Genomic DNA, 24,700 nt, shown 5'->3' with positions numbered 1-24,700 from the left:
TATTTTATGTATGTATTTATCTGTTGGTACACATGCTCTAATAAAGCCGAATGATGCACTTGGTTGAATAAGAAAGAGAGATTTTCATTACTAGCACACTTTTAAAGAGATATCACGGAAGATTGGCATCAGATAATGATTAACAAGTAAGGCAGTAAGATATTTATACATATAGCAGATTCTTTTCGATTCAAATATGGTAATGTCTTACCAAAATCAAGCTACAACAGTAAAAACGGCCGTATCATATTTAATATCCTTTCCTTTTTTTGAATGTAAATCAATTTCTTATAAAAAACTTAATGGAAATATCTTTTCCTATTTTTTCGTTGGAAACCAAATCATTCCATAGCAAATTTTTTCCTTTCCGTACATGGACTCTTTTATATAAATATAACCCTAGCAAAATTATACTAGTTTCTATGTACAAAATCAAATATTTTGTCTATTTTATGTAGAACATATTATACCATTTATATATTTATTTAACTATCATTTCTTTGCATATCTAGAAAAAGAATATGCATATATTTTGCTTAAAAATTTAATGCATGTATGTAGTATATATACATTGAAACCATGTATTTATAAGAAAACACCCATATTATGGAGCCACAGTTCTCTGATCACTCTCCCATGAAGATTAAATTTGATCAATACATAGGGGGAAAAAATAAGCCGTTCAGATTTTTTAATTGTATAGCTGAACATCAAGACTTCTTACTTTTAATTGATAATTGTTGGAAGCTACCTACTCCTGAAACATATATGAGAAGAATATGGAATAAATTGAAGTGCATTAAGCAGAGGTTGAAAACACTGAACATAGAGCAATTTAAGGGAGTAGAAGGCAAACTGAAGCATATCAGGAATCAATTACGAGAAATACAGGAAAGAATGGGACAACATAAGCAGGATAGTATTTTGATTGAAGAGGAAAAAAAACTGAGAAGGCAATTGGAGACATGGGGGATGATTGAGGAGAGTATCTATAAACAAAAGTCAAGAGTCCAATGGTTGAAAGTAGGGGATTCAAACTCAGCCTACTTTTTTGCAAACATGACGAGCAGATATTCCCAAAATAATATTAGCAGTCTGTCAGATGAACAAGGTGTGCAAATTCAAGCTGCCGCTGGGATAAAAACAGAAGTAATAGGTTTTTTCAAGAAGCTTTTGGGTACAGCAGTTGTGGCATTGCCTGCAATTTATCCAGCAATTATAAGGGATGGTCTGGTACTTCTCAATAAACAACAGAGGGATCTAATAAGGTCAGTAACTAGTGCAGAAGTATTCCTAGCATTAAAGGATATTGATGACATGAAAGCACGGGGATGCGATGGACTAAATAGGTCATGACCTATTTGTTGACTTGACCTAACAAGTTAAATTTGAAATGATCCATCAAACTATTAGGTCAAAATGTACCCAACCCTAAACATACGAATTTGGAAGAACTTAAGCACCGGGATGAATGGAGCTGTGTGTAGATGGAAGCTGTGTGTAGAAAGTTCCTTTGGACTGGGGGAAATGAAACGTCACATAAATCTCTCCTGGCTTGGGAGAAGTTCTGCTATCCTCACTCAGCTGGTGGCTTTAATGTTATGGTCCATATATGGAATAAGGCAGCAGTAAGCAAACATTACTGGAACTTGAGCAAAAAGAAGGACAAGTTGTGGATTCAATGGATTAATTGCTACTATATTAAAGGGAGGCAAGTTTGGGATACATATCCAAACCAAGCTTCCTCGATGGTTAGGAAAATAATGAAGGCCAAAAAGAATTTTGAAGAAGCAAGATACACTCATTCTGATATTCTAGCCCTGAATTCCTTTTCTATCAAAAAACTTTATCAGAGATTGAGAGTTACTTTCCCAAAGGTTACTTGGAAGAGACTTGTCTGTAATAATGCAGGGTGTCCTAAATGGGTATTCAATTTGACGTTGGTAGCACATGGAAGATTGTACACAAGAGATCGATTAGCCAAGTGGGGCATTGCTAATAATTTGGTTTGTCCATTGTGTGAACATGATAATGAATCACTTGATCACTTATTTTTTAAGTGTAGCTTCTCTGCAGCTCTATGGAATAAATTACTCATATGGCAAGGAGTGCATAAACAAATTATGGGATGGGTGCAAGAGCAGGAGTGGGCGATTAAATTTGCAAATGAGAAAAACGCAAAAGCAGAAATGTATAGAATGGTGCTGGCATGTAGTGTTTACTATATTTGGAAAGAGAGAAATCAAAGAATATTTCAAAGAAGAAGAAGAACTGTTGACAATCTGGGCATGCTAATAGTGCAAGATATACACTGTCGAGGGAGCCACAACTTGAAGATTACAAAGCAACTGGAATCCATGAATTTCTACCCCTGAAAATTGTCCCGGAGGAAAAGAGTTAGAAGAAGAGTAGGATAATATTGACATTTTAGTAGTAATGAGTCTGAACATTTCCTTAGTATTGAATAGATAATACCATAAGCGAGAAGGGGATAGTAGATAAATGTTTAGTAGTAATATCATGATTGTACATATTTTGCCCTTGGTAATAAAGTTACTTAAAAAAAAAACCATATGTATATACATATATTTAGTATAATATGCATATAAACAGCTCGGTATATATACATTTGAAACCATGTATTTATAAGGAAAAGCCCATGTATATATACATGTATTTAGTATAATATGTGTATAAGCAGTTTATGTGATATTTTTTCAATTCTATACACATATTATACCAAATTTATATGAATAATATACAAGGATTACCAAACCACTACCAATTATATTATATAAAATATAATTAATATATATATGAACACCTTTTGCCATGGGCTATGCAAGGGTACTAAAAGTCTATATTTAATTAATTAGAAGTAATATTTTGCCTTATACCTAGTATAATTTTCGGCGAAGGATGTTCAGTTGACCACCATTGGGCCAACTTAGCTTCGTCCATGTATATATATATAATGTATAATTTCGGACTATACATGTATATCCGTATGTTATTCCTTTAATAGCAAAATAGAAAAGAAAAATTGTGCGGAAAAAGTGAAATGATGTTTTTTTCCCGAAGAACAAGAGACATTGAAGAAGAATAAGTCTCAAATACCATTTAATTTTGGTTGAGTAGAAATATGAAAAATGCTTCTGATCACTGGACTTCTTACAGATCATAGAAAAATATATGAATAAGGATATAAAAGGTGTGAGGATAAGGACACAATGCATCAGAAAATAGGGTGGCACAGAGTCGGATCTAGAATTTTTAGTTTATGGGTTCCTACATCGATTTTAAATTAATATATTATAATAACCAGACTAAAGAACTGGGTTCCCAACTAAATATTCTTATACATTAAAAGATTTCCTTAATACAAATACGGGATCTAGCCAAAAGCTACTGGGTTCCCGGGAACCATACTCACACCTTTAGATCCGCCCCTGGGGTGGCAGCCGTAAGGTAGTAATTAATTAGATACCACGTTTAGTTAAAGTTTTAAATTAGTTAAATTTAATAATGATCAAAACTATCCCTTAAATTGCGGGTTAGTTAAATTTAAACAACCACATAATTTATCAAAACTGCTAAAAAGGTAAAAAAAAATCTGTTATTTTTGGAATAAACAGAAAATGTTATTATTTATGACAATAATTTTTAAGAAGAGATCAGCCGTGTAAAAATCTCGAAGGAAGAGTTATCTATCCATATTATTCATTAAAAAATGGGCTAGACAATGAACTTTTTATAAACGGATCGAATATGGATAAAAATCATATTATCCACTTGAAAAATGAATAACCAAATGGATAACCAATGAATGACTAATGTGTTTAACTTTTATATTTGTAAAGCCTCAAACTGGGGGTAGGGGTGTACAAATCGAACCGAAAAATCACAAAAAACCGAAAAGTCTACCCAAACCGATTAAAAAACTCGACTAGGTTTGGTTTGATTTGATTTGGTATTGAGTAAAAAAAAATCGAACCAAACCGACATATAAATATATAATTTTTATATATATTTTTAAGATTTTATATAGACTTTTTTCTAAAAAAAATCTAGAAATATTTGGGATTCTCTTGCAGGATATAATATTTAATAGAATATGAAGTAATCCATATTTATAACCTTAAATAATGAGTTATATGATCGATTTCTCATCAAGTATTGCTGAAATGCGTAATCTCTTTGTTCTTCCATATTCGTATCATAAGTTAAGATCTATTAAATTCTTATATATATTTCGAATGTGAAGTGATTATTATTAGTTAGGTATCATATTGATTTTTATGTTTAATTACTAATTCGGTTAACCTTGAAAGTGTACATCAACGAAAAATTATTGTCAAACGACTAAAAATATAACTATTATATGTTACTAAGAAACTTCACTCGTAAGAATATTTTAATAGATAATATGCTTGCCAATTTTTATATTTCTACTAAACATATATTTACTTATAAAAAAATTTAACAAAGTAAGATTGAAATAGTATTTAAGTGACAAAACTCGAAAAATCCGAAAAAACCCAATAAAACCGAATCAATTCACACCGATATGGTTGGTTTGGTTTGGTTTTTATCAAAACCAATCAACTCAGTCCATGTACACCCCTAACTGGGGGTTCCTCAAGTTTGGGAGATTAGGAATTCTCCCAAAAGTGATCATATTCAAGAAGTCATCGATAATATGAATATTCATATTATGGATAATATCCGCCGGATAACCCATTTTTAACCGTCTCAAATACGGATCGGATCAAATAATTTATTCTTTTTTGATACTAGGTCTTAGTTATTTACCCAAAGGAACACGAACAATCTCATTTGATACTATTTTTTCTTTTGAACTTGAACGAAACATTGAGTTATTGATAGTGCCACTATGTTAGTCATTTTCAAACATTGATCTGTCCACCATTTTTTTTAGTAAGCTACTAAAGTTTATTCTATTAACTTCTTTTTCTTTGGAGAAAATGATAAAGATAATGACGGTAATAACAAAGACGTCAAACGTGTCCAAATTATGTTTAAAGATGGCCAATATGTTGTGTCTAAGAACTATTCAAATGAACACTTTTTCTCTTGTCCATAATTGCCAGTCCACATTGGTAACTATGGGTAGGAAGCAACAGCAACTTTTCAAGAATTTAGTTCTATAATACATCACCAATGACGTCATTTTGCCATACTTATATAGGGTTTTTGACCAATATTATCCCTTATCTTTTAGGGTATATTTATTTTGATCCCTCAAATATAACACTGAACATATTTAGTCCTTTAAGTATGCTAAAGTGAAGCACTTTTAGTCTCACTAACACAGTGTGTTAAAAAACTAACGGTGTTACTCAACTCTGATTCGTGAAGCAAATCTTCTGCTCTGAAACAAAATATTTCCTCTCGTTTTATTAGATACCGTAAACTATTACTTTAATTCCTTATTTTTAGATAATGACTTCTAAAATTTTGACATTGAAAATATCCTCTCCTGCGCCGATTTTTAATGAGAAAATGATAATGTGTAACCGATGTAAAAATAATTAGCCGAAAATTTTTACTAAAAGTGTATATTTTTATATATATATTAACATTTAAAAATTTTGGTTGTTTTTTCCAAAAAGAAAAGTTAAAATTTGAAAAAAAAAATAGAGTTGCCAGGATCACTTCTAGGCATATTATTGCAGCAAACGGATAACCAGGTTGTATTATCACTTTTAGCCAGTGCTAGAAACTATTTACATCTGGTAGCCGAAAAAGTATATAAAATTTGTATAATTTTTGTATATTAACATACAAAATGTATATATATACAAAATAATATATATATATATATATATATATATATATATATACAAATTTTATATATTTTTTGGCTATTATTTTTACAATGGCAATACAATGTCTTTTTTCATTGAAAACTGGCACAGAAGGGGATATTTTCAAGGTCAAAATTTTAGAAGACATTATCTAAAAATGAGGAATTATAGTGATAATTTGCATTATCTAATAAAAGGATAGGAAACGTTTTGCTTCAGAGCAAAAGATTTGCTTCATGAATTAGAGTTGGGTAACACCATTAGTTTTTGAACACATTGTGTTAGTGAGACTAAAGGTGCTCTATCTTAGCATACTTAAGGGACTAAATATGCTCGAGGTTATATTTGAGGGACCAAAAACTCTACTTATATACATCATTAACAAACAGCCCATCGCTTACACTTTACTTCACCATTTTCCATAGTTCCACTACCAATAATAACATTGTCTGAACCACCCATTTTTCCTTTAAATTTTTCATCTAAAAGAAAAGAGGAAATTCAAGAATTGGAATATGGAGAAATCACTAGAGGAAGTGCACCCTGTTAAGGCTTTTGGTTGGGCAGCTAAAGATACTTCTGGGTTACTTTCCCCCTTTAAATTCTCCAGAAGGTAATTGATTTTATACAAGATATCATTTTTTGTAATAAGGACAAGATTTTGATTTTATCAACTTAATGTTTGTAGGGAAACTGGGGATAAGGATGTGAAATTGAAGATTCTTTATTGTGGTATCTGTCATACTGATCTTCATCAAGTGAAAAATGAATGGGGATTTTCTCAATATCCTATGGTCCCTGGGTATGGTGTCAATTTCAGATTCTTGAAAGTATTATATTTCATGCATATGCAGAACTCTTACTACCTTATGATATTTACAACATATTGCACATTTATAACATTGCTCTTGACATATGGTACCACCAAATATTTTAATTTAGCCAGGAATTGGAAATAACCTCTTAACAAGTCATAGCTGGGAGGTGGGCATGAGTTCCCCTCATTTAAAACAGGAGAATTTGTTGCTGAAACTGTATGAAGTTCAGAGAAAAATAAATTAAACTATGATTCCCTTGAACTAATTTTTGAGTTATAGAAACATGTTAATGGGAGCTTAGTGGATTATTAGTAAGGTCATTTATGCTTGCATCCGAAAAATTTGTCCTTTGTCAAAACATTAGGATTTAACTTATAAGCACCGACGGTATAAAGATATTTTACACCATCTGCATATTTTAACCTCTTCTAGCTAGTAACATGACTTATCTCTATGTTACTAATCCCACTTTGTATGGACCGTTACTGGTAGTTATCGGTTATGTGACTTGATAGTCTAAAAATTCTTTTAGACAGTAACAACAACAACAACCCAGTATAATCCCACTTAGTGGGGTCTAGGGAGGGTAGTGTGTACGCAGGCCTTACCCCTACCCTGGGGTAGAGAGGTTGTTTCCAAATAGACCCTCGGCATCCTTCCCTCCAAGAACTTCCCACCTTGCTCTTGGGGAGACTCGAACTCACAACCTCTTTTAGACAGTAAGTGTATCGAAATATAACTCAAACATTAGTAGTTCTTGGCTAAGGTCCAAGTGTTTTTGGCTCAGTTAAGGATCATTCCTTGCAACCTTCAAATTCAATAGCTCTATTTGCTTTCATACTTTAAATTTGAATTCTAACTCTTATGATGGATGCAGACATGAGATTGTGGGTGAAGTAACCGAGGTTGGTAGCAAGGTGGAGAAATTCAAAGTTGGGGAGAAAGCTGGTGTGGGGTGTCTAGTTGGATCATGTCGATCTTGTGAAAACTGCACCAACGATCTTGAAAATTATTGTTCCAAGGGAATAGCCACCTACAATGCAATCTACCACGATGGAACACCAACGTATGGAGGCTACTCAGACATGATTGTTGTTGATGAACATTTTGTCATTCATGTCCCAGAAAACATGCCCCTAGCTGCTGCAGCTCCTCTCCTTTGTGCTGGAATTACAACCTACAGCCCATTGAGATACTTTGGACTAGATAAACCAGGTCTTCATATTGGTGTAGTAGGTCTTGGTGGACTCGGTCATGTTGGTGTCAAGTTTGCCAAGGCTTTAGGGCTAAAGGTGACGGTAATTAGTACATCTCAAAGCAAACAGAAGGAAGCCATTGAACATCTTGGTGCTGATTCGTTTTTGATTAGTACTGATCCGGATCAGCTGCAGGTAACTACTTTTAATCAATCTTTATCTCTTTCTCTCTACCATTTATTGCTGGATAAAATACTAAAGATGAATGTCCTAACTAGAAGAACACTTTATGACACACAAGATGCAATAGCTAACAATAAATGAAGGGATAAAATTGAGGATGCAAGAAAACCGGTTTGAGGCACGCTATTGAGGACTCTGTATCCGTAGTAGATAACTGCATTAGCAAAATGACGTCCTACTCCTAAAATACAACTAACCACTCAAGAGTCTTCTAATGTGCACTCAAATAGAAGCTCCAAATAACTCTTAAATCTTCAACTGCTTTTGTAATTATTTAGATAAGACACTTTTTGACGAGAGTGAAATGAGAAAGAACTAAAGAACAAAGTTAGAGGAAGGCAAGGTCATATGGAAGATTAACTGGTCAATTCCTTGGGATGGTGGGGTAGGTATTCATATAGTGCGTGAAATATAACCAAGGCACATTTTAGTGAATAGATATGTCCTTCTACGAAGAATGTATACATCTATTCCGTTAATGAATAGATGTGTTCTACAAAGATTTGATACATCTTTTTAGAAAATATTGTATCTTTACAACAATAGGGGAGTACATTAAATTTTGAATCACTTAAATAAAAACAAATATCTAATTGTCATAGATTAACATAGTAGTACTCAACTGTGGTTCCTATATCCATAGGCTGCTATGGGCACAATGGATGGAATTCTTGACACAGTCTCCGCGGACCATCCCATACATCCATTGATTGGGCTATTGAAGTCTCATGGGAAGCTTATATTTCTTGGTGCACCTGCAAAACCTGTCGAGCTACCAGTCTTTTCATTGCTTATGGGTGAGTTGACTACTCTCACTGTCTAGATTTTGGTATGACGGTGCAAGGAATGTGTTATCATCTCATATTTAAAATCTTTTAGTTGCTATAGTAGTGTAAGTAAGTTGAGAATTGCATATAATGACAGGGAGGAAGCTTGTAGCTGGAAGTGGTATAGGAGGGATGAAAGAGACGCAAGAAATGCTTGATTTTGCTGCAAAACACAATATAACAGCAGATGTTGAAGTTATTCCGATGGATTATGTAAACACTGCAATGGAGCGTCTTGCCAAAGCTGATGTTAAATACCGTTTTGTCATTGATGTTGCTAAGACCCTTAAAACAGAATGATTAAGAGTTCTGCTTCATGTAATTCCAGTATTTTATGATGTTTTGGGCATAAAACAATGATTTTGATTACTAAGTGAAACATTGTTAAGAAAATAAATAATGAAAGTTGAGTAGTTTTTCCAAATATTGGAAATTATTTTATGTCTTTTATCTTCAATATGAACCCGGAGGTTCAAGCTGTGGAAACAGTCTCTAGTAGAAATGGGTAAGGCTGCGTAGAATAAACCCTTGTGGTCCGGCCCTTCCCTGGACCTCACGTCGTAGTAGGATCTTAGTGCACGGGCTGCCCTATCTTCAGTGAAGCCAAATATATGTGTTGCTCTCTAGAAGATGGAAATAAATTTATATGATTTACTAAACAAGAAAATTCCACCAGCAACGAAAAAAGTTAGTCGATTTCTTCCTGGAGAATAGTTTCCCATAAACAAGTTACATTACAGGTAACCAAAAAATCCAGAAACTAACCTTGTTAGAGAAGTCAAACGGAGCACATACCGACTGAATGGCAATACATAAGAAGAAACTTTTACAACCCATTCAATTCAAGATATCAGTCCTAGGCTGTGCACGGATCGGATTGGATCGGATTTAGCACATTTCGGATTCGAATTTCGGATTTCGGATTTTAGAAAATGCAATCCGAATCCGATCCGAATTATATCGGATTGGATCGGATTTTAAAGTTTGGATCGGATCGGATTTCGGATCGTATTATACTCAAAATTGCAAACTAATATGTATATTTTCTCTGTAAAAGAGGTAATACATTAAGAAAAATTCATGTTTATGCAATTATGAGAGTACTATGGTGCCAATATAGTTAAATCTAGCAATTGTAAAGGTAATAACTTGGAGTAAGATGTAAAGGAAGTAAACTATCCGAAATTAAATTGTAGTATTTATACATTGCCTAATAATTTCGGATTTCGGATCGGATCGGATTAAAATATACCAATCCGAATCCGATCCGAAATCCGAAATTTTAATAAATACAATCCAAAATCCAAAATCCGAAATTGAATGGATCGGTTCGGATTTCAGATATCCGATCCGAATGAACAGCCCTATTCAGTCCTACATAATCTGAACCATAGGAGACACAAAGAATAAAATCATGCCAGTATAAAGTAGAATTCCTGAACATCTAACCAGTTCATAAGCCTATGGAAACCAGAGTTCCACAAGCTAGATAATCCTTGTAAACATCTTGAATGTGCATCCAATTTAAGCATCTGAAACATATTAATATTGTTCACCTAAAGAATAACATATTCAACATGTTAATATTGTTCCTTAAAGAACAAAGCTTTCCATCTTTTTTGCTTCTGCCTCTGTGCTGCTCAGTTTCTGCTATAAATCCACTATACTATTTTTTCTCACAGGCTTCTGCATAACTATGTTTACGAACTTCAGCACCTTACTAAAGCTTCTACACTCACGTTACTCTATCTATGGACTACCATCTATACTCATGATCTCATGCTCAGCATATTTTCAGTTACTCACTATCAAGAATTAATCACTGTCTATTGGTAGCAAAGATTACTTCTTTTTCTTTTCTTCATATCTCAATATTCAAATTTAAAAATTGATTGACAAGAAAGGCAGGTACTTCTGTTAAGCATTTTATCAAACGGCTAGTATGCATTACTGTAAAAACAAAATTACCGAATTTCTCTGCTAATTAACTTTAGTTTCAGTTCCAATTGTTTCAATCTTAACTGGAGCTGTAGCTATTATTTGGACTTGTTGTTACAGACATTAACTAAATCAAAAAAGGAAGTAGAGCTTACAATTAGGGGTGCTCATAAAAATCCGAAAAACCGACCAAAAAAATCGATACTTTTTGGTTTGGTTTTGGTTTTGAAATTTAAAAACCGATCAAATTTGGTTTGGTTTTGGTTTTAATCAAAAAAAAAAATCGAACCAAACCGAATATAGGAGTAGTTATTTTAAATTTAGAATTACACTTATATATATGTATACTGTTATACAAAGTTTCAAAAAATTTATAGTAAATGTTAATCATTTGCACTTTTAGTACAGTTCTTTACCTTTATATTCTAGTTTGATTGGTAGTTTTCTTTTGTTAAATGTAAGAATCTATTTCATGTTAAAAATAATATATTTGTAATTGAGTCCTTAAATTATTCATCACTATTTGATTCAATTATCATCAATATATCTTGGTAAATAATAGATTTCTCTAAGGGCAATTGATTTGATAGTGTTACATTAAAAATGTGGTCGCCAAAATATGTGTTTGGTAGTGTATGTCTTATATTTAAGAAAAAAATCGAAAAATAACCGAAAAAACCGAAAAATCGACATAAACCTAATCAAGAAAAAACCGACTTAATTGGTTTGGTTTGTTTCTAATATTTAAAAAACCGACTTACTTGGTTTGGTTTCTTTTTAGGGAAAAACCAATCCAAACCGAACCATGAACACCCCTGCTTACAAGTGATGGCGCTATTGGAACTTTGTCTTCTCCTATATTGCCTCTGTAGTCTGTTTTTCATATAGTTACATATTAAGTTCAAGAAAATAAAAAGATTTTTAAAAGTAATGGTCTTAACATTGTCATGTCATTTTTGTGAATATAAAAGCATGTAGTAAAGGTAACATAAAAGATGTATTTTCTTTAAGCACTAAAAAAAATAATTAGTGCTACCTATAATTAAACTAGCTATGATTAGCTCGGGCTGTGTGGGCCCAACAATCATAGTCAAAGGTTAAATTTTCAAGTAGCGTCCAATTTTGCATCATTTGTTGAATTTATACCTACTTTTAAAAAAAGCTGATACTAAATTTTTAAACAACTTTTGATACATATAGCTTTCTTTTCTTCTTTAATGCTATTTTCTTCTTCTTGTGCTTAGAGTTCCTTGTCCTTCTTCTTAGTTGCAAAAAAGGTTTGTTAAATTTGATGTTGTTTCGACAATTTGATGACTGAAATTTATTTTTTATGATATTTAAAAGTTATGTTTCAAATTAAAGCTCATTTTGAGTGGATTTGAGCATTGAATCATATATTTGATTGTTGAAAATCGAAGAACAAGTTTATGTTTCAGAACATAAGATTCAAAATCTGAAGTTTCATTCAATATGTTGAACTACTTAAGATTCGAATTTCTGAAGTTGTATTTGAAAGATAGAAAAACTTCATATTCGATTTCTGAATTTGCATTGAAGAGATTAAACTACATCAGATTCGAATTTCTGAAGTTGCACTTGAAAGATAGAAGAACTTCGGATTTAATTTCTGAAATTACATTAAAGAGATTAAACTACTTCAGATCTAAGCGGATACACTTTATAAAATTTTATGCTATGAGGGTATAACTTCAATGGTGACCCCAAAAGTGGGTATATATAAAAATGCCCTAGCCAAAGGGGTGGAATTTTATTTTTCTCCTCTATGTATAAATGAATTATACATATATTATACATCTATTAACTAAATATATAATTGGGTGGGTAACTATTTAAATTAATTCTTTTAAATGTCTTAAATGCTCATTACATTCAAGCAAAGCTTGAAAGAATTTGCTTCTTTCTCTTTTTCCCGACAGAAGCTAAACTTTTTAAAAAATTTAATTGACTCAAACTTCAAATAATATTTATTCATATTTTAAAATATTGCATATATGTAATTCCTATTAAGTGATTATCATTCTCTATACACAATTTTGCGAATGAAAGCTCTCAATAATATAATCAAAACCTTATCATAAACTCACAAATTCAATTTCCCTTTTTAAAAATATTCGAAGTACAATTAAAACAGCCTATCTTTCACAATTTTAACTAAGATCTATGTTGGCTAAGACTATTTGGTACATCTTTTGTTTTACAACAACAACTCAGTGAAATTTCACAAGTGGGGTCTGATAGCAATAGAGAATATAAAAGGAGCACTGATAGCAAACTAAGGAAGTATTGGTGACAGGTAGTAACAGAATAAGATATGCAAAAATAGAAAACTCAGGATAAAAGGGTACCATACTAACACTAACACTAATGAACTATTGAAGATAAAGGTAAACATACGACTGCCTACTAACCTTCTACCATGTCCTCGATTAGCTCAAACTGTGTCATGTCCCACCTGATCACCTTTTCCCAAGACTTCTTTGGCCTATCTCTACCTTTCCTCTTACCCCCAAGGTTAACCTCTCACACATCGTAACTGGGGCATCTGTTCTTCTCCTCCTAAGTTGGCTAAACATTTTTTTCATGCTGAAATTAAAATACTTATAGATAGAAAACAATTTCAGTTCAAGTATTAGATGAAAATTATTTAGAAGAAGATAATGATATTGTGTTTTGACATCGTCGGATTATTGTGGCCTTTTGAATTTGTTATTGACGAATAATAAATATGGGATCTCGTGAATTTGTTATTCATGGATAATATATATTAAATAATCAATCAAGTAAGAAAAATAATTAATAGTAACAAAATTGCAAGAGTCTTTGATTCCAAAGTCAATAACTTGGTAGAAGCTATTGAAGCCAATAGCCACAATAAAATTGAAGGAAAAACATAATTATAATGCATTTGTAAAATGCAGTTAAAGAGCTGTGTGTGAATATTTGGGATTGGGCTATGATACTCTCAAGAGAAAGGGAAATTTGAGTGAAGTTCTTTCTTTACTATATCCATTTTTAACTTAATATATTGTGAATGTTCATTTGCATGCCGGTTGAAGGTTCCTTGCCTTTTCCCTTGAACCGGGTATGAATTCCTAAATCCATTTACCTCGACCAGGATCAACTCCTTCTATGCCCCAGGAAAAAGCTAAAAGTAAAGCAGTCATCAAGCCAGAGCTAGTTTCACAGCTACCGATTCGCACCCGCGGGTCAAAGAAGACCAATAAAATCTCGATTCAGCATAAGCAAGGGATGAGAGAGGCCTTACGAGGGCTCTTTCCCACTTAATAGATTCATTCCTTCGTTACGGCGGTTGTGGGTACCTGCCGCTGGCTGCTTCTTTGCCATGCGCTTTGCAATCAATCTCTTTAGCCATGAAGAAATGCTTTGAAGGCTTACAACTCATCGCCACTTGCAGGATTGCAAAAGAAAAGTGAAAATGCGTCGCACTGTTAGTGTAAAATGCATCATCCACGGGCAAAACTGTCTAGACAAACATAAAACATTGAAGCAGCTACAGTAACTATAAATATGTCCGGGCCAATCAAAATAACCAGCTTAGCTAAATTTACTAAAATGACCCTTCTTATATGCTGATCAAGCATGTTGATGACACAGACAGTTGAAGAACCTCAACTGTTGCTTCTATTATTATTATTATTATTATTATTATAAGAGAAAGAGTAGAATATAGTGAGTATATTGAGTTAGTGATTTTAAAAACAGAAATTTGTCAACCATTTTTTGGTGTCTCAAATAATTCTTAAAATAAACGGAACGTCAATTATGAAGGCCAATATGTTGTGTCTAAGGTCCATTCAAAAATAAAAACACTTTTTTAACTCCAGTCCGTATTGGCAACTATGGCAGGAAGCAAATCAAAATTTCAAAGAATTTTGTTCTCTAACTATTGCCAAATGCTTATAACAATTAAATTTACACTTTTCCTTCTCATTGCTATAGTTACACCACCAAATAATAATACCTTATAGTTATATTTGTAGCAGAATTGTGCAGTGAAATTGAATTATCTTTGAGTTAGTAAAAAATTCAAGAATTGGGATATGGAGAAATCACCAGAGGAATTGCACCCAGTTATGGCATTTGGTTGGGCTGCTAGAGACACTTCTGGTTTCCTCTCCTCCTTCAAATTCTCCAGAAGGTACTTTTATTTATATAATATATTTATTATTATTTTTTAAAATACTATATGAGGGAATATTGATATACTCTCAAATCTCTGTTACTCTGTATCTTAACTTGTGTTGAACTGATTTAGAATGTCTTCAACTTGTCATCGGATTCAGGATAATCATATCAAGGTCAAATCATCCAATACATAGTCAAGATTGAGTTATTCTCTAACCTTTTGGATGTGTTGTTCAATAATATCGTCGTGCGTTCACATAATCGTCTTCTCTATATGCATTATCACTTACATTTAAAGAACCTTCCATTGCTCTATTTTATGATAAATAGAGCAAAGTAAAATAATTTTTGTGTAACAAAAAAAAGAAAAGTGACTTTGGGTAATAAACGCATAGTTGAATCATTTAAGTAACAAAAAAAAGAGTAAATTTTGGATAATGAACACAAAGTTAAATGGCCACCCATGAAATTTACTCGGAGTGTGAGTATAGCTTCACTATAGCTCATGCGACTGGGAGTAAACGGAGAAAAAACTTCACTTCGCAAGTTTGAGCATTCCTCTCAAAATCATGGAAAATTGTTGCCTTAGCTTGTAGTTCACTTGGTCAAACCACGACATCCATTTAAACAATCTCATGCGAGAGAACCCTAAAAAGGCAGTCTGGTGCACTAAGCTCCTGCTATGCGTGAGGTAAGAGGCGGACCTATGTATAGTGTTGAGGGGTCACCGGACCCCGCAAACTTCGGCAAAAATCTTGTATATGTTTATGTGTATATCTTGAAAATGATTATATAAATAACTTGGCACCCTCATGAACACTAAGTCTTTAGGGGGCATTGGTCGAGCAAAATAATGGTGCCCCTCTCACGTTAAAATCCTGGGTCCGACTCTGTTAAGGTGCGGGGAATGGCCGAATCACAAGGGTTTATTATACGCAGCCTTACCTTGCATTTTTGCAAGAGTCTGTTTCCACGATTCGAACCCGTGACCTCCTAGTCACATGGCAGCAACTTTAACAGTTACACCAAGGCTCTCCTTCATGCGGAGAGAACCCTCTTCGGAAAATAAGTGATACACTTGAGTTTATCTATGAAGTTATTTTGTAACAAAGACAAGATTTTGTTTTGATCATCTTGATTAATGTTTGTAATCTTTTGTTTTCAAATGATGTTTGCAGGGCAACTGGTGACAAGGATGTTAAATTGAAGCTTCTTTACTGTGGTATCTGTCACTCTGATATTCATCAGTTGAAGAATGAATGGGGATCTTCTCTATATCCTCTGGTCCCTGGGTATGGTCTCAATTTTAGATTCTTGATTATTAGTAAGGTGTCATTTACACTTACATGAAAAAGATTAGTCATTTGTCTAAACTTTAATGTTGGGATTAGTTACAATGAGATTAGTTATGATGGGATTAGTTATCCTGGTATTATTTCTTATTGACTAGCTGGTACTATATTGAATCATTCCTGGGATTGTTATTTTTATTGTTTTATCATGGGATAACTTATCCTGGGATTATTATTCCACCCTTTGGCAGGTATAAGTTATTCTGGTGCTATTTTTAATCCTAGAATAACTTATCTAAGGATTAGTACTTTTACTTATCCATCATACCAAACGACCCCTTATAGTTATTTGATGGATTCAGACATGAGATCGTGGGCGAAGTAACTGAGGTTGGTATCAAGGTAGAGAAGTTCAAAGCCGGGGATAAAGTTGCTGTGGGAGGGTATTGTGGATCATGTCGATCTTGTGAAAACTGCACCAACGATCTTGAAAATTATTGTTCCAAGGGAATAGCCACCTACAATGCAATCTACCATGACGGAACACCAACGTATGGAGGCTACTCGAACATGATTGTTGTCGATGAACATTTCGTCTTTCATGTCCCAGAAAACTTGCCCCTAGCTACTGCAGCCCCTCTTCTTTGTGCTGGAATTACAATGTACAGTCCGTTGAGATACTTTGGACTAGACAAACCAGGCCTTCACATTGGTGTAGTAGGTCTAGGTGGACTTGGTCATGTTGGTGTCAAGTTTGCCAAAGCCATGGGGCTAAAGGTGACAGTAATTAGTACATCTCGAAATAAACAGAAGGAAGCTCTTGAGCGCCTCAGTGCTGATTCGTTTTTGGTCAGCACGGATGAGGATCAGCTGCAGGTAATTACTTGTAATCTTGAAATCTTTACTTCAAGCATCTGTTGTCATTGAATAACATTTTGGTTCTTGACATTGTTTCCTATATCCATAGGCTGCTATGGGCACAATGGATGGCATTCTTGACACAGTCTCCGCAGATCATCCCATACATCCATTGATTGGGCTATTGAAGTCTCATGGGAAGCTTATATTTCTTGGTGCACCTGAAAAACCCGTCGAGCTACCTGTCTTTCCATTACTTATGGGTAAGTGGATTATATTTTATCAAGATTTTAGAGTAATTACTGTCTCATATTTAAACTCTTTTTTAGCTCCTACAAATGTATAAGTTGAGAGTTACTACATATAATGACAGGGAGGAAGCTTGTAGCTGGAAGTGGGATAGGAGGGATGACAGAGACACAAGAAATGCTTGATTTTGCTGCAAAACACAATATAACAGCAGAAGTTGAAGTCATTCCAATGGATTATGTAAATACTGCATTGGAGCGTCTCGCTAAAGGTGATGTTAAGTACCGTTTTGTCATTGACGTTGCCAAGACTCTTAAAACAGAATGATTAGGAGTTTTGCTTCGTCTAATTCTAGTATTTTATGATGTTTTGGGCGCAAAACTGATGAGTTTGATTTCTTCTTGTGAAAATTATATGATGAATTAAGAGTAGCTTCTCAAATATTGGAAATTATATTGAGGATCGTTTATCTTCAATGCAGTCAAACCATTCGCTTGTGTTACCTCTCTATAGGATGGAGGTTTAGTATCAATGAGATTAATCATATGTTACAAAAAAACTGTGCAATAAACTTGATCAAGGGGTCGTCAAAGACATAGCCAAAATTTAAATTTTATGAGTTCAGCCTTTGAGTTGCTATCATTGAATCCAAACTCATCACACTGATGGCAATCCCAGTGAAATAGCTAAATTAAATTATGCTGATTCTAGTCATTATTGAAATTCAGGAATTAAGAAAGCTGACTCAAGATAAGTTTAACTGTAATGCATATCCTTCAATACAATTTCCTAAATATTTGATCGTAAGGATAAACATAATGTACTCAATTAGCACAGCCTAACAAGTCCAGCTCATAATTGTAAATTGATGCAACTGTAGAACATTATGATACAGTGAGTAGAACTATCCGTCCTGGCATTCCTCCTCTTGACCGGCTTTCATCAACAAAATTCGGAATTGTAAGAATGTATGCTAAATCCAGCTTCCATCCGACCCCTGATTGCAGCTTGCAACTGACAGTGACAAAGTTTGAACCAGCAAATCCAGCAATTACAGGAGCATGACTTAGGTTGTGACAAATTGAAGCAAACGCGCTTAATATCATCTAGAAGTCAAGGTTCCCTGTCTTAGAACTTCCAGAACAACTACTAGAAGTACCATATGAACTTCCACTTGAACCATCAACAGGGGCTTGATTAAGGCATTCTAAAATCAATGCCCTTCGCTTTCGCAGCTTTATTGAGAATGTTGTGGCTTCCAGAATTGCAGGGACCTGTTAAAAGTTTCGCATCAACTTACGCAATAAATTCGATAGACAGAAAATAACAGCAAATAACACAGAATTTAGAAATAGTATCGCTTCCCCCAAGGATGATTGGTTGCACTTTTGATGTTCCAAAACAAGTCTGTTAATTATCATCAAACTCCACTTTACCGGTATTTCTCTCTATCATTTCTGATAAGGTTCATGTAAATTAATTATGCTTTTGAGGGTTAGATAAGGAAAGAAGAGAGCAAAGAACAACATGCATTTTATCGACTCATTAATGCTTTTAGAAAGTGTTTATGTTTCTTTTAAGTTAAAATCCAAACATCATTTGAATGTTTAGCTTATTTACCCATTCAAAGAAAATAAGCATTCCAGAAAATATTAGGACGCGATCAACTGCTGTAGTTAATAGTCAATGCAGAAAAGGTCATTCACCTGTGTATTTATGCGAGCCACTTTGTGTACACTCAGAAGGCCCAGCATATCTTGGTAACCAGTGAGGAGCTTGGCCAACTCCTTGTGCTCATCTGCAGCAAGCTTTAGTCACATTTGATAGCAGAACGAGATGAAGCTTTCTATAATGGATTAAATGGAGGCATACCAGGAATTGCTTTGACAGATATCAAGGTATCAGCCAGATGCTGCCATCTCTTTAAAAAGGTTGGTGAGACAAGTGAGGGCGGAAAAGATATGACCGCAACTGCACCCGAAGATCGAATCATACCTTTCAAGGTTCTTATAAAAGAAAGCATATCCCAATCCTGCAACGAGATGCAAGTACAGAATCAAATTTTTCACTGAACAGTCCCACAGGGCAACATGAACCCAAAAAGAGCCCAAAAACAATTTCTCATGCGTATATTCCGTTATGCCGCCCTTCCTAACACCCCCCCAAAAAATACCACCTCTCTAGAAACAACAAAAAACTAATGATTTTGATGGCCATTAGTCCTGCGGTGAGTTATTAATGGAGAATATTTTTTCTTAAAGAATAACTAGATTACAAGTAACCAAAGTCCAGAAAATAACCTTGTCAGAGAAGTCGCACTGAGGAGAACATAGTGACTGAATGGCAATACGACCGGCACATGTGATGTTGCCATCAGATCTGACAGAGTATTAGAAGAAACTTTTACACATATTCAACAGTTCAATCCTATCTAATCAGAACTAAAGGATCCACGTAATCAAAAACTTAATCTCAAAAAGAATCCTCATACAAGTATCGTTCAAAAGGTAACAGACCTTAATTGACAAAAACAACAATTTGAGAGATAATCCTGATAACAGCAATATTGAGGAGGGGGCCAAACTGGACATAAAATAGCAGTCTGATGCTTTATTAAACTATCAGCAAATCATCAATTCTTTTCAATTAAGCCACTAGCTTAATTATGACTTATCATGCATGTTTATTTGCTTTGTTGAGATGGAGTAATGATGTTTTGAAAGAAGAATGATTAACAATATTATTTGTTCTTTCATTATTCACTGATAAGAAAAATATTATTCAGTCTCTAAAGTTACTTGAAAAGGGAAAAAGAAAGCATAATCAATAGGCTTCCATGTAGTGATACACTATAATGAAACTACAGGTTAGAAGGACATTGTGTATCTGCTAGATCTTTTTTTTTTTTTTGGTTTCCCACCCGGTGTCCAGTACCCGCATTGGAGCCCGACTATAGCCGTATTCGCGCCGGGTAGGGCCCCATTCGGGGGTAGCGCTCCTTACCAAGTATTTTTCCATACCCAAGGCTCGAACTCGTATCTGCTAGATCTTTTAATTGCCAGAATACCTATAGTAGACATCAGAATTGCACAAATGTAAAGAAGAAGCGTTTAAGAAACGCTTAAAGTGGATTGTGATTCTATATCCATATTTTAGATATTTTGAATCAAATGATATGAAAGATTATCCAGCCAACTTATGTCAGATTACATTCTTATCGTGGAAAGGCAATCAACTTTGTCTATTTTTCTATCCTTTTTCCCAGCCTTTTTACCTATTACCAATTCCTTGATGCATGTTTCCACACAGAAGAGTCTCTAGGTTATCCCTATGTCATACCACCACTTTTAAGATAACTATGGCAGGCCTCGGCTCACAATGGTATCCAACAACTTTTTACATCTTCCAAATGCAGACCCATATCCCATTTTCGTATCCTATTGAAAGACATGTATCAAAGATATCCTTATCCTTTATTTGGAAACTTAATAAATTGCATTTTTGGTTCATAAAACACAGTGAACATGAAAACTGTAACTGAATGTATGAAAGAAGGAGTGACAATACTTTGAGATTTGAGATGAAAAGGCTGCACAACGTTCCAGTAGAGGCACTAGATTGGGAGAATCTCGAAGACTAATGCAATCAACCCGCTGCCCACTATAGAAGTGCCTTTCCAGGGGCTTTCGCACGTCGAAGTCATTGCAATATTCAGCTTTTCCACCTGCATGATGATGCACAAGCTAATCGTCAGATTCAGCATAGGTCTCGCTTTCAATTAACAGCATAGTTACAAACAAATGAATAGAAAGTCTTTGGGCAACTACAAAAAGAACACTGCCCAAAGTACTTGATTACAGAAATGTGACTTGTCACACATTTTAAACGATTATTTCGTAGCATTACCAAAGCCTTCAAACTGTTAGCCGTTTTATCTTTATGACGGATGATATTATTTCGAAGAGTCAAGTAGGACAGAAACAGGGAGCCAAAAATCAACAGACACTACCAAATGTAATGATCAACGTATGGCCCTAAAGATTTTCTTCTAGAAGTAAATTTCATGAAGATAACTGGAGTCGCATGTCCACCTAAAATCTGGACAGCTATGGAAATTGCAACTCAATCTTACAAGTTGTTTAAGCGTAGAAACATTTTATTTGTGGCTTTAAGGAAATTTCAAAATAGTAAATACGCACTTCAAAAAGGCATCATTTGGTTGAAAACTTAACCAGAGGTATAAAATTTAATCTACTAGATTTCCTAGGGCATTGTTGAGTCAATCTCATTGCAGAATGCCCTTAGCATACTTGTGACAAGATCCATTTCCTCTTTCTTTATGCTTTAACCAGTAAATGATACATGGACATTTTTAGTCACCTCTTCGCAAGACAGCCCAATTCAAAACAAACTTGACTTAGACACCGCAGGAAAAAATTACCGTATCAAACTGAAGCCAACTTCTTCAGAGGAAAAATAGTCATTATTAGCTGTACGAGTTCAAAAGTGAATGAATTGAAACAAATCAGCTTCAAGCGGTTTTACCTCTTTGGACCTCTGAATTCTGTTCCCCCAAATACTTCTTATATTGCCAAGCGATTCTTAAATTCGAATCCTGTAATGTAAAATGGATTAAAAGTTCAGCTTTTTAGAACTGACAAGGTCTACATTAACATAACATCATGTATCCATAGTTTCATTTATAATATTTTGTTAAGATGTCGGAAAGAAAGGTATAAACCTGTTCAGCAGGCCGTTCATGAGGCTTCTCATCCTTAGAAGCCATTGGGCTAGGCAAAGTTCCAAGAAAGCCTCGTGGATCTCTTTCCGGGCTGGCATAAAGCAGGGGTTGCTTGTGAACCAGGCCCTGAGACATGAAATTTCTCAGTAAAAGCATATGATGAGGTGCCTCAGGGTCTTCCATTACCATGACTAGGCTTCCCAAAGTAAAGCCACCTCCCAAAATCTCTGGAAAGAGAATATAACAAGCAAATGGGAAAAAAAAAGTTCATATATATAACGCTAGCTAGTAACAAAAGAAAGAAAAATAATAATGCTGAGAACAAAGAAAAGGAAAGAGACATTAAAGGAGGTGTAGTGGGAATTACGGTCAAGATCTGGTATGCCTGATGAAAGAAATGATGTGCCATTTGGACCAAGCTTTACTCCAGGAATCTGAGATGTAGCTGCACTAGATATGTTTCGAGAGAAACTGCTGCCACGTGGCCTACTTGAAGCCATGAAGCTTCTTATAGATCAACTCTTCATAAAAAGAAGGAAGCAAAATTGAGAACAAAGCTCAACCAAAGTAAACAAATCTCAAGTCACATGTTACAGCTAGCAACTGAAAAATTTGTGGCATCACATGAACTTATCTTACTATAATCTTAATAGAACATAGAGGTTATTCTTTCTAGACTTGTCACTTCCAAGAACAAATAAATGACCAAAATAAAATATCGGGCAACTGCAGAACTATAAAGAAAACAAAACCAAACATACAACATAACAAATAATGAGCACCACAAAATAGTCACAGCACCATCATAAAGCATAATTCATGAACCTCAACCAAGTTCATGTGCCCCGCAAAACCTATTGCACACAGCTGCGGAGCTAGCTCTTTGGTTACGTGTTCGGTGGAACCCATTAGCTTTGGTTCAAACTCTGTTATTATCAAGGGATCTATGGAACATGTGCAAATTATAATTTAGAATCCTGAACCCATAAGCTTCAAATGTTGGCTCTACCTATGAATTTACACAAGCTAAATAATGTTTGTACATTGTAAGTATATGAAATGTGCTCACATTTTCAGCATTTGAGAACATGCTAATGTCCCTTAAGAATAGAAATTCAATCAGTTATGGTAACAACCCCGATAGGATATAAAAAAAGATATTACACAAGTGACACAATAATAATAAACCTACAATTAGCAAAGATTACATCTTTTCTTCATATCTCAAATTTTTTCGCTATTTTTCAGAGCAACTGAGGACACCAACAATTGGGAATTTTGATTTTTATGTATCGGTTGACATAAGAGGCTGATACTTCTTGTAAGCACTTTATCAAATAGCAGGTGTGCATAGTGTCAACAACAAAGAACATTCAAACTGCAACGTAAAAGAAAAATTGAAAGGACTAAGGAGTGCTTACAAGTGATGGGCGTTAATGGAATTTTTATCTTCTTCGATATATGCCTCTCTACTTCACAAACAGCTTTTTTTTTTTTTTTTGCCCTCTCAGAGCTTAGGGAGCGAACGTATTTCTCTTTCTTAGGAGTTTAGAGCGGCAAAGTTATAAATTGGAACTTTATAAAATAAAATCAATACCTTTTCTTTTTCTTTTTCTTTTTCTTTTTCTATTTCTTTTTTTTGGGGTTATTTTTGTTAACTTTTATTACTTTTACTTTCTGTAATTTTGATAATCGGTACATGCCCCGTAATGGCTTTTTATATCCAACAATAATTTTTATTAATTGAATAATTGATTCGAATCCTAAAAATAATAATGTCTTGAAATAAATAAAGGCAGACTCAGGATTTGAAAGTAGAAGGAACATCGCTATCGAATAAAAATTTGAGCATATGTTGAAACAGAAAATTGAACCAAGAATGAATATTAAAAGTCAAGATGTACCCCCAAATTGAGTAATGCAACTGACTAAGCATCAAGTTTAGGATGAATCAAAACAAATGATGTTATTTAAGATATATATATATAGGGGCTAGTGGCTCCCCTACCTAATGGTAGATTCGCCTATGGAATAAGCATGATTAATCAAATGAAATAAAGTGCTTCGATAAGATCTCACACTTAGAGCTAACATCATATAACTCAATTGACACATTGTGAAATCTATTTGCTACTTCGATCAAATGGGATCAGATGAATAAAGTTTGTCTAAATTTGAGCGGATTAAAATGAACTAAACTAATAGATGTGTGGAGTAATTATTTGTTCAAAGTTCATTTAAATTGTGATAAGTTTGATTAGTAACCAAGAAAATAGGGTAAAAATTAACCTGTACATATGGTTAAACTCTTTTACACTGTCTAACTTATTTTACTTTATTAATTGGAATTTTTACCTCCTATATCAAAGGTTAACACCTTATTTATTTTAAATAAATACCATTTAAGAAAATTATATTTTATAGATACCTTTTAATGTTTATAGCAAAATATATAATTTTGGTTACCTCCTACCCCTAAGCCACTAAATACGCTATTCAGTTACACTATTTTCTTTCTCTCTCTACTTTGATACATGTCATTC

General features: G+C 34.1%; 5 protein-coding genes across 5 annotated transcripts; 4 read left to right on the top strand and 1 right to left on the bottom strand.

Annotated features, from left to right (window-relative positions):
• Positions 1–768: 768 nt before the first annotated feature.
• LOC104216602 (uncharacterized) lies at positions 769–1,356 on the top strand. The gene has a single exon (XM_009766695.1). The coding sequence runs from the start codon at positions 769–771 to the stop codon at positions 1,354–1,356; it is 588 nt and encodes a 195-aa protein (XP_009764997.1).
• A 131-nt stretch (positions 1,357–1,487) lies between these two features.
• On the top strand, positions 1,488–2,375 carry LOC138869685 (uncharacterized). The gene has a single exon (XM_070147327.1). The coding sequence runs from the start codon at positions 1,488–1,490 to the stop codon at positions 2,373–2,375; it is 888 nt and encodes a 295-aa protein (XP_070003428.1).
• Positions 2,376–6,223: 3,848 nt separating this feature from the next.
• On the top strand, positions 6,224–9,336 carry LOC104216600 (probable mannitol dehydrogenase). The gene is made up of 5 exons (XM_009766693.2): positions 6,224–6,441; positions 6,517–6,630; positions 7,524–8,037; positions 8,729–8,882; positions 9,010–9,336. Exons 1-5 carry the CDS (start codon positions 6,344–6,346, stop codon positions 9,210–9,212), a joined length of 1,083 nt encoding a protein of 360 aa, XP_009764995.1. The 5' UTR covers positions 6,224–6,343; the 3' UTR covers positions 9,213–9,336.
• A 5,394-nt stretch (positions 9,337–14,730) lies between these two features.
• LOC104216599 (probable mannitol dehydrogenase) lies at positions 14,731–17,896 on the top strand. Its single transcript, XM_009766692.2, has 5 exons — positions 14,731–15,030; positions 16,196–16,309; positions 16,672–17,185; positions 17,277–17,430; positions 17,541–17,896. Exons 1-5 carry the CDS (start codon positions 14,933–14,935, stop codon positions 17,741–17,743), a joined length of 1,083 nt encoding a protein of 360 aa, XP_009764994.1. The 5' UTR covers positions 14,731–14,932; the 3' UTR covers positions 17,744–17,896.
• Positions 17,897–18,157: 261 nt separating this feature from the next.
• LOC104216601 (elongator complex protein 4) lies at positions 18,158–23,705 on the bottom strand. Its single transcript, XM_009766694.2, has 9 exons — positions 23,579–23,705; positions 22,525–22,678; positions 22,158–22,384; positions 21,962–22,031; positions 20,984–21,140; positions 19,717–19,795; positions 19,289–19,448; positions 19,123–19,214; positions 18,158–18,690 (listed from the first exon to the last, which is right to left on the bottom strand). The coding sequence occupies exons 2-9, from the start codon at positions 22,655–22,657 to the stop codon at positions 18,523–18,525; spliced, it is 1,086 nt and encodes a 361-aa protein (XP_009764996.1). The 5' UTR covers positions 22,658–22,678; positions 23,579–23,705; the 3' UTR covers positions 18,158–18,522.
• Between the last annotated feature and the right edge of the window lie 995 nt (positions 23,706–24,700).

The sequence above is a fragment of the Nicotiana sylvestris genome, chromosome 5 (genome assembly GCF_000393655.2).
Source record: "Nicotiana sylvestris chromosome 5, ASM39365v2, whole genome shotgun sequence".
Lineage (NCBI taxonomy): Eukaryota > Viridiplantae > Streptophyta > Magnoliopsida > Solanales > Solanaceae > Nicotiana > Nicotiana sylvestris.
This window is presented reverse-complemented; position numbering and strand designations above follow the sequence as displayed.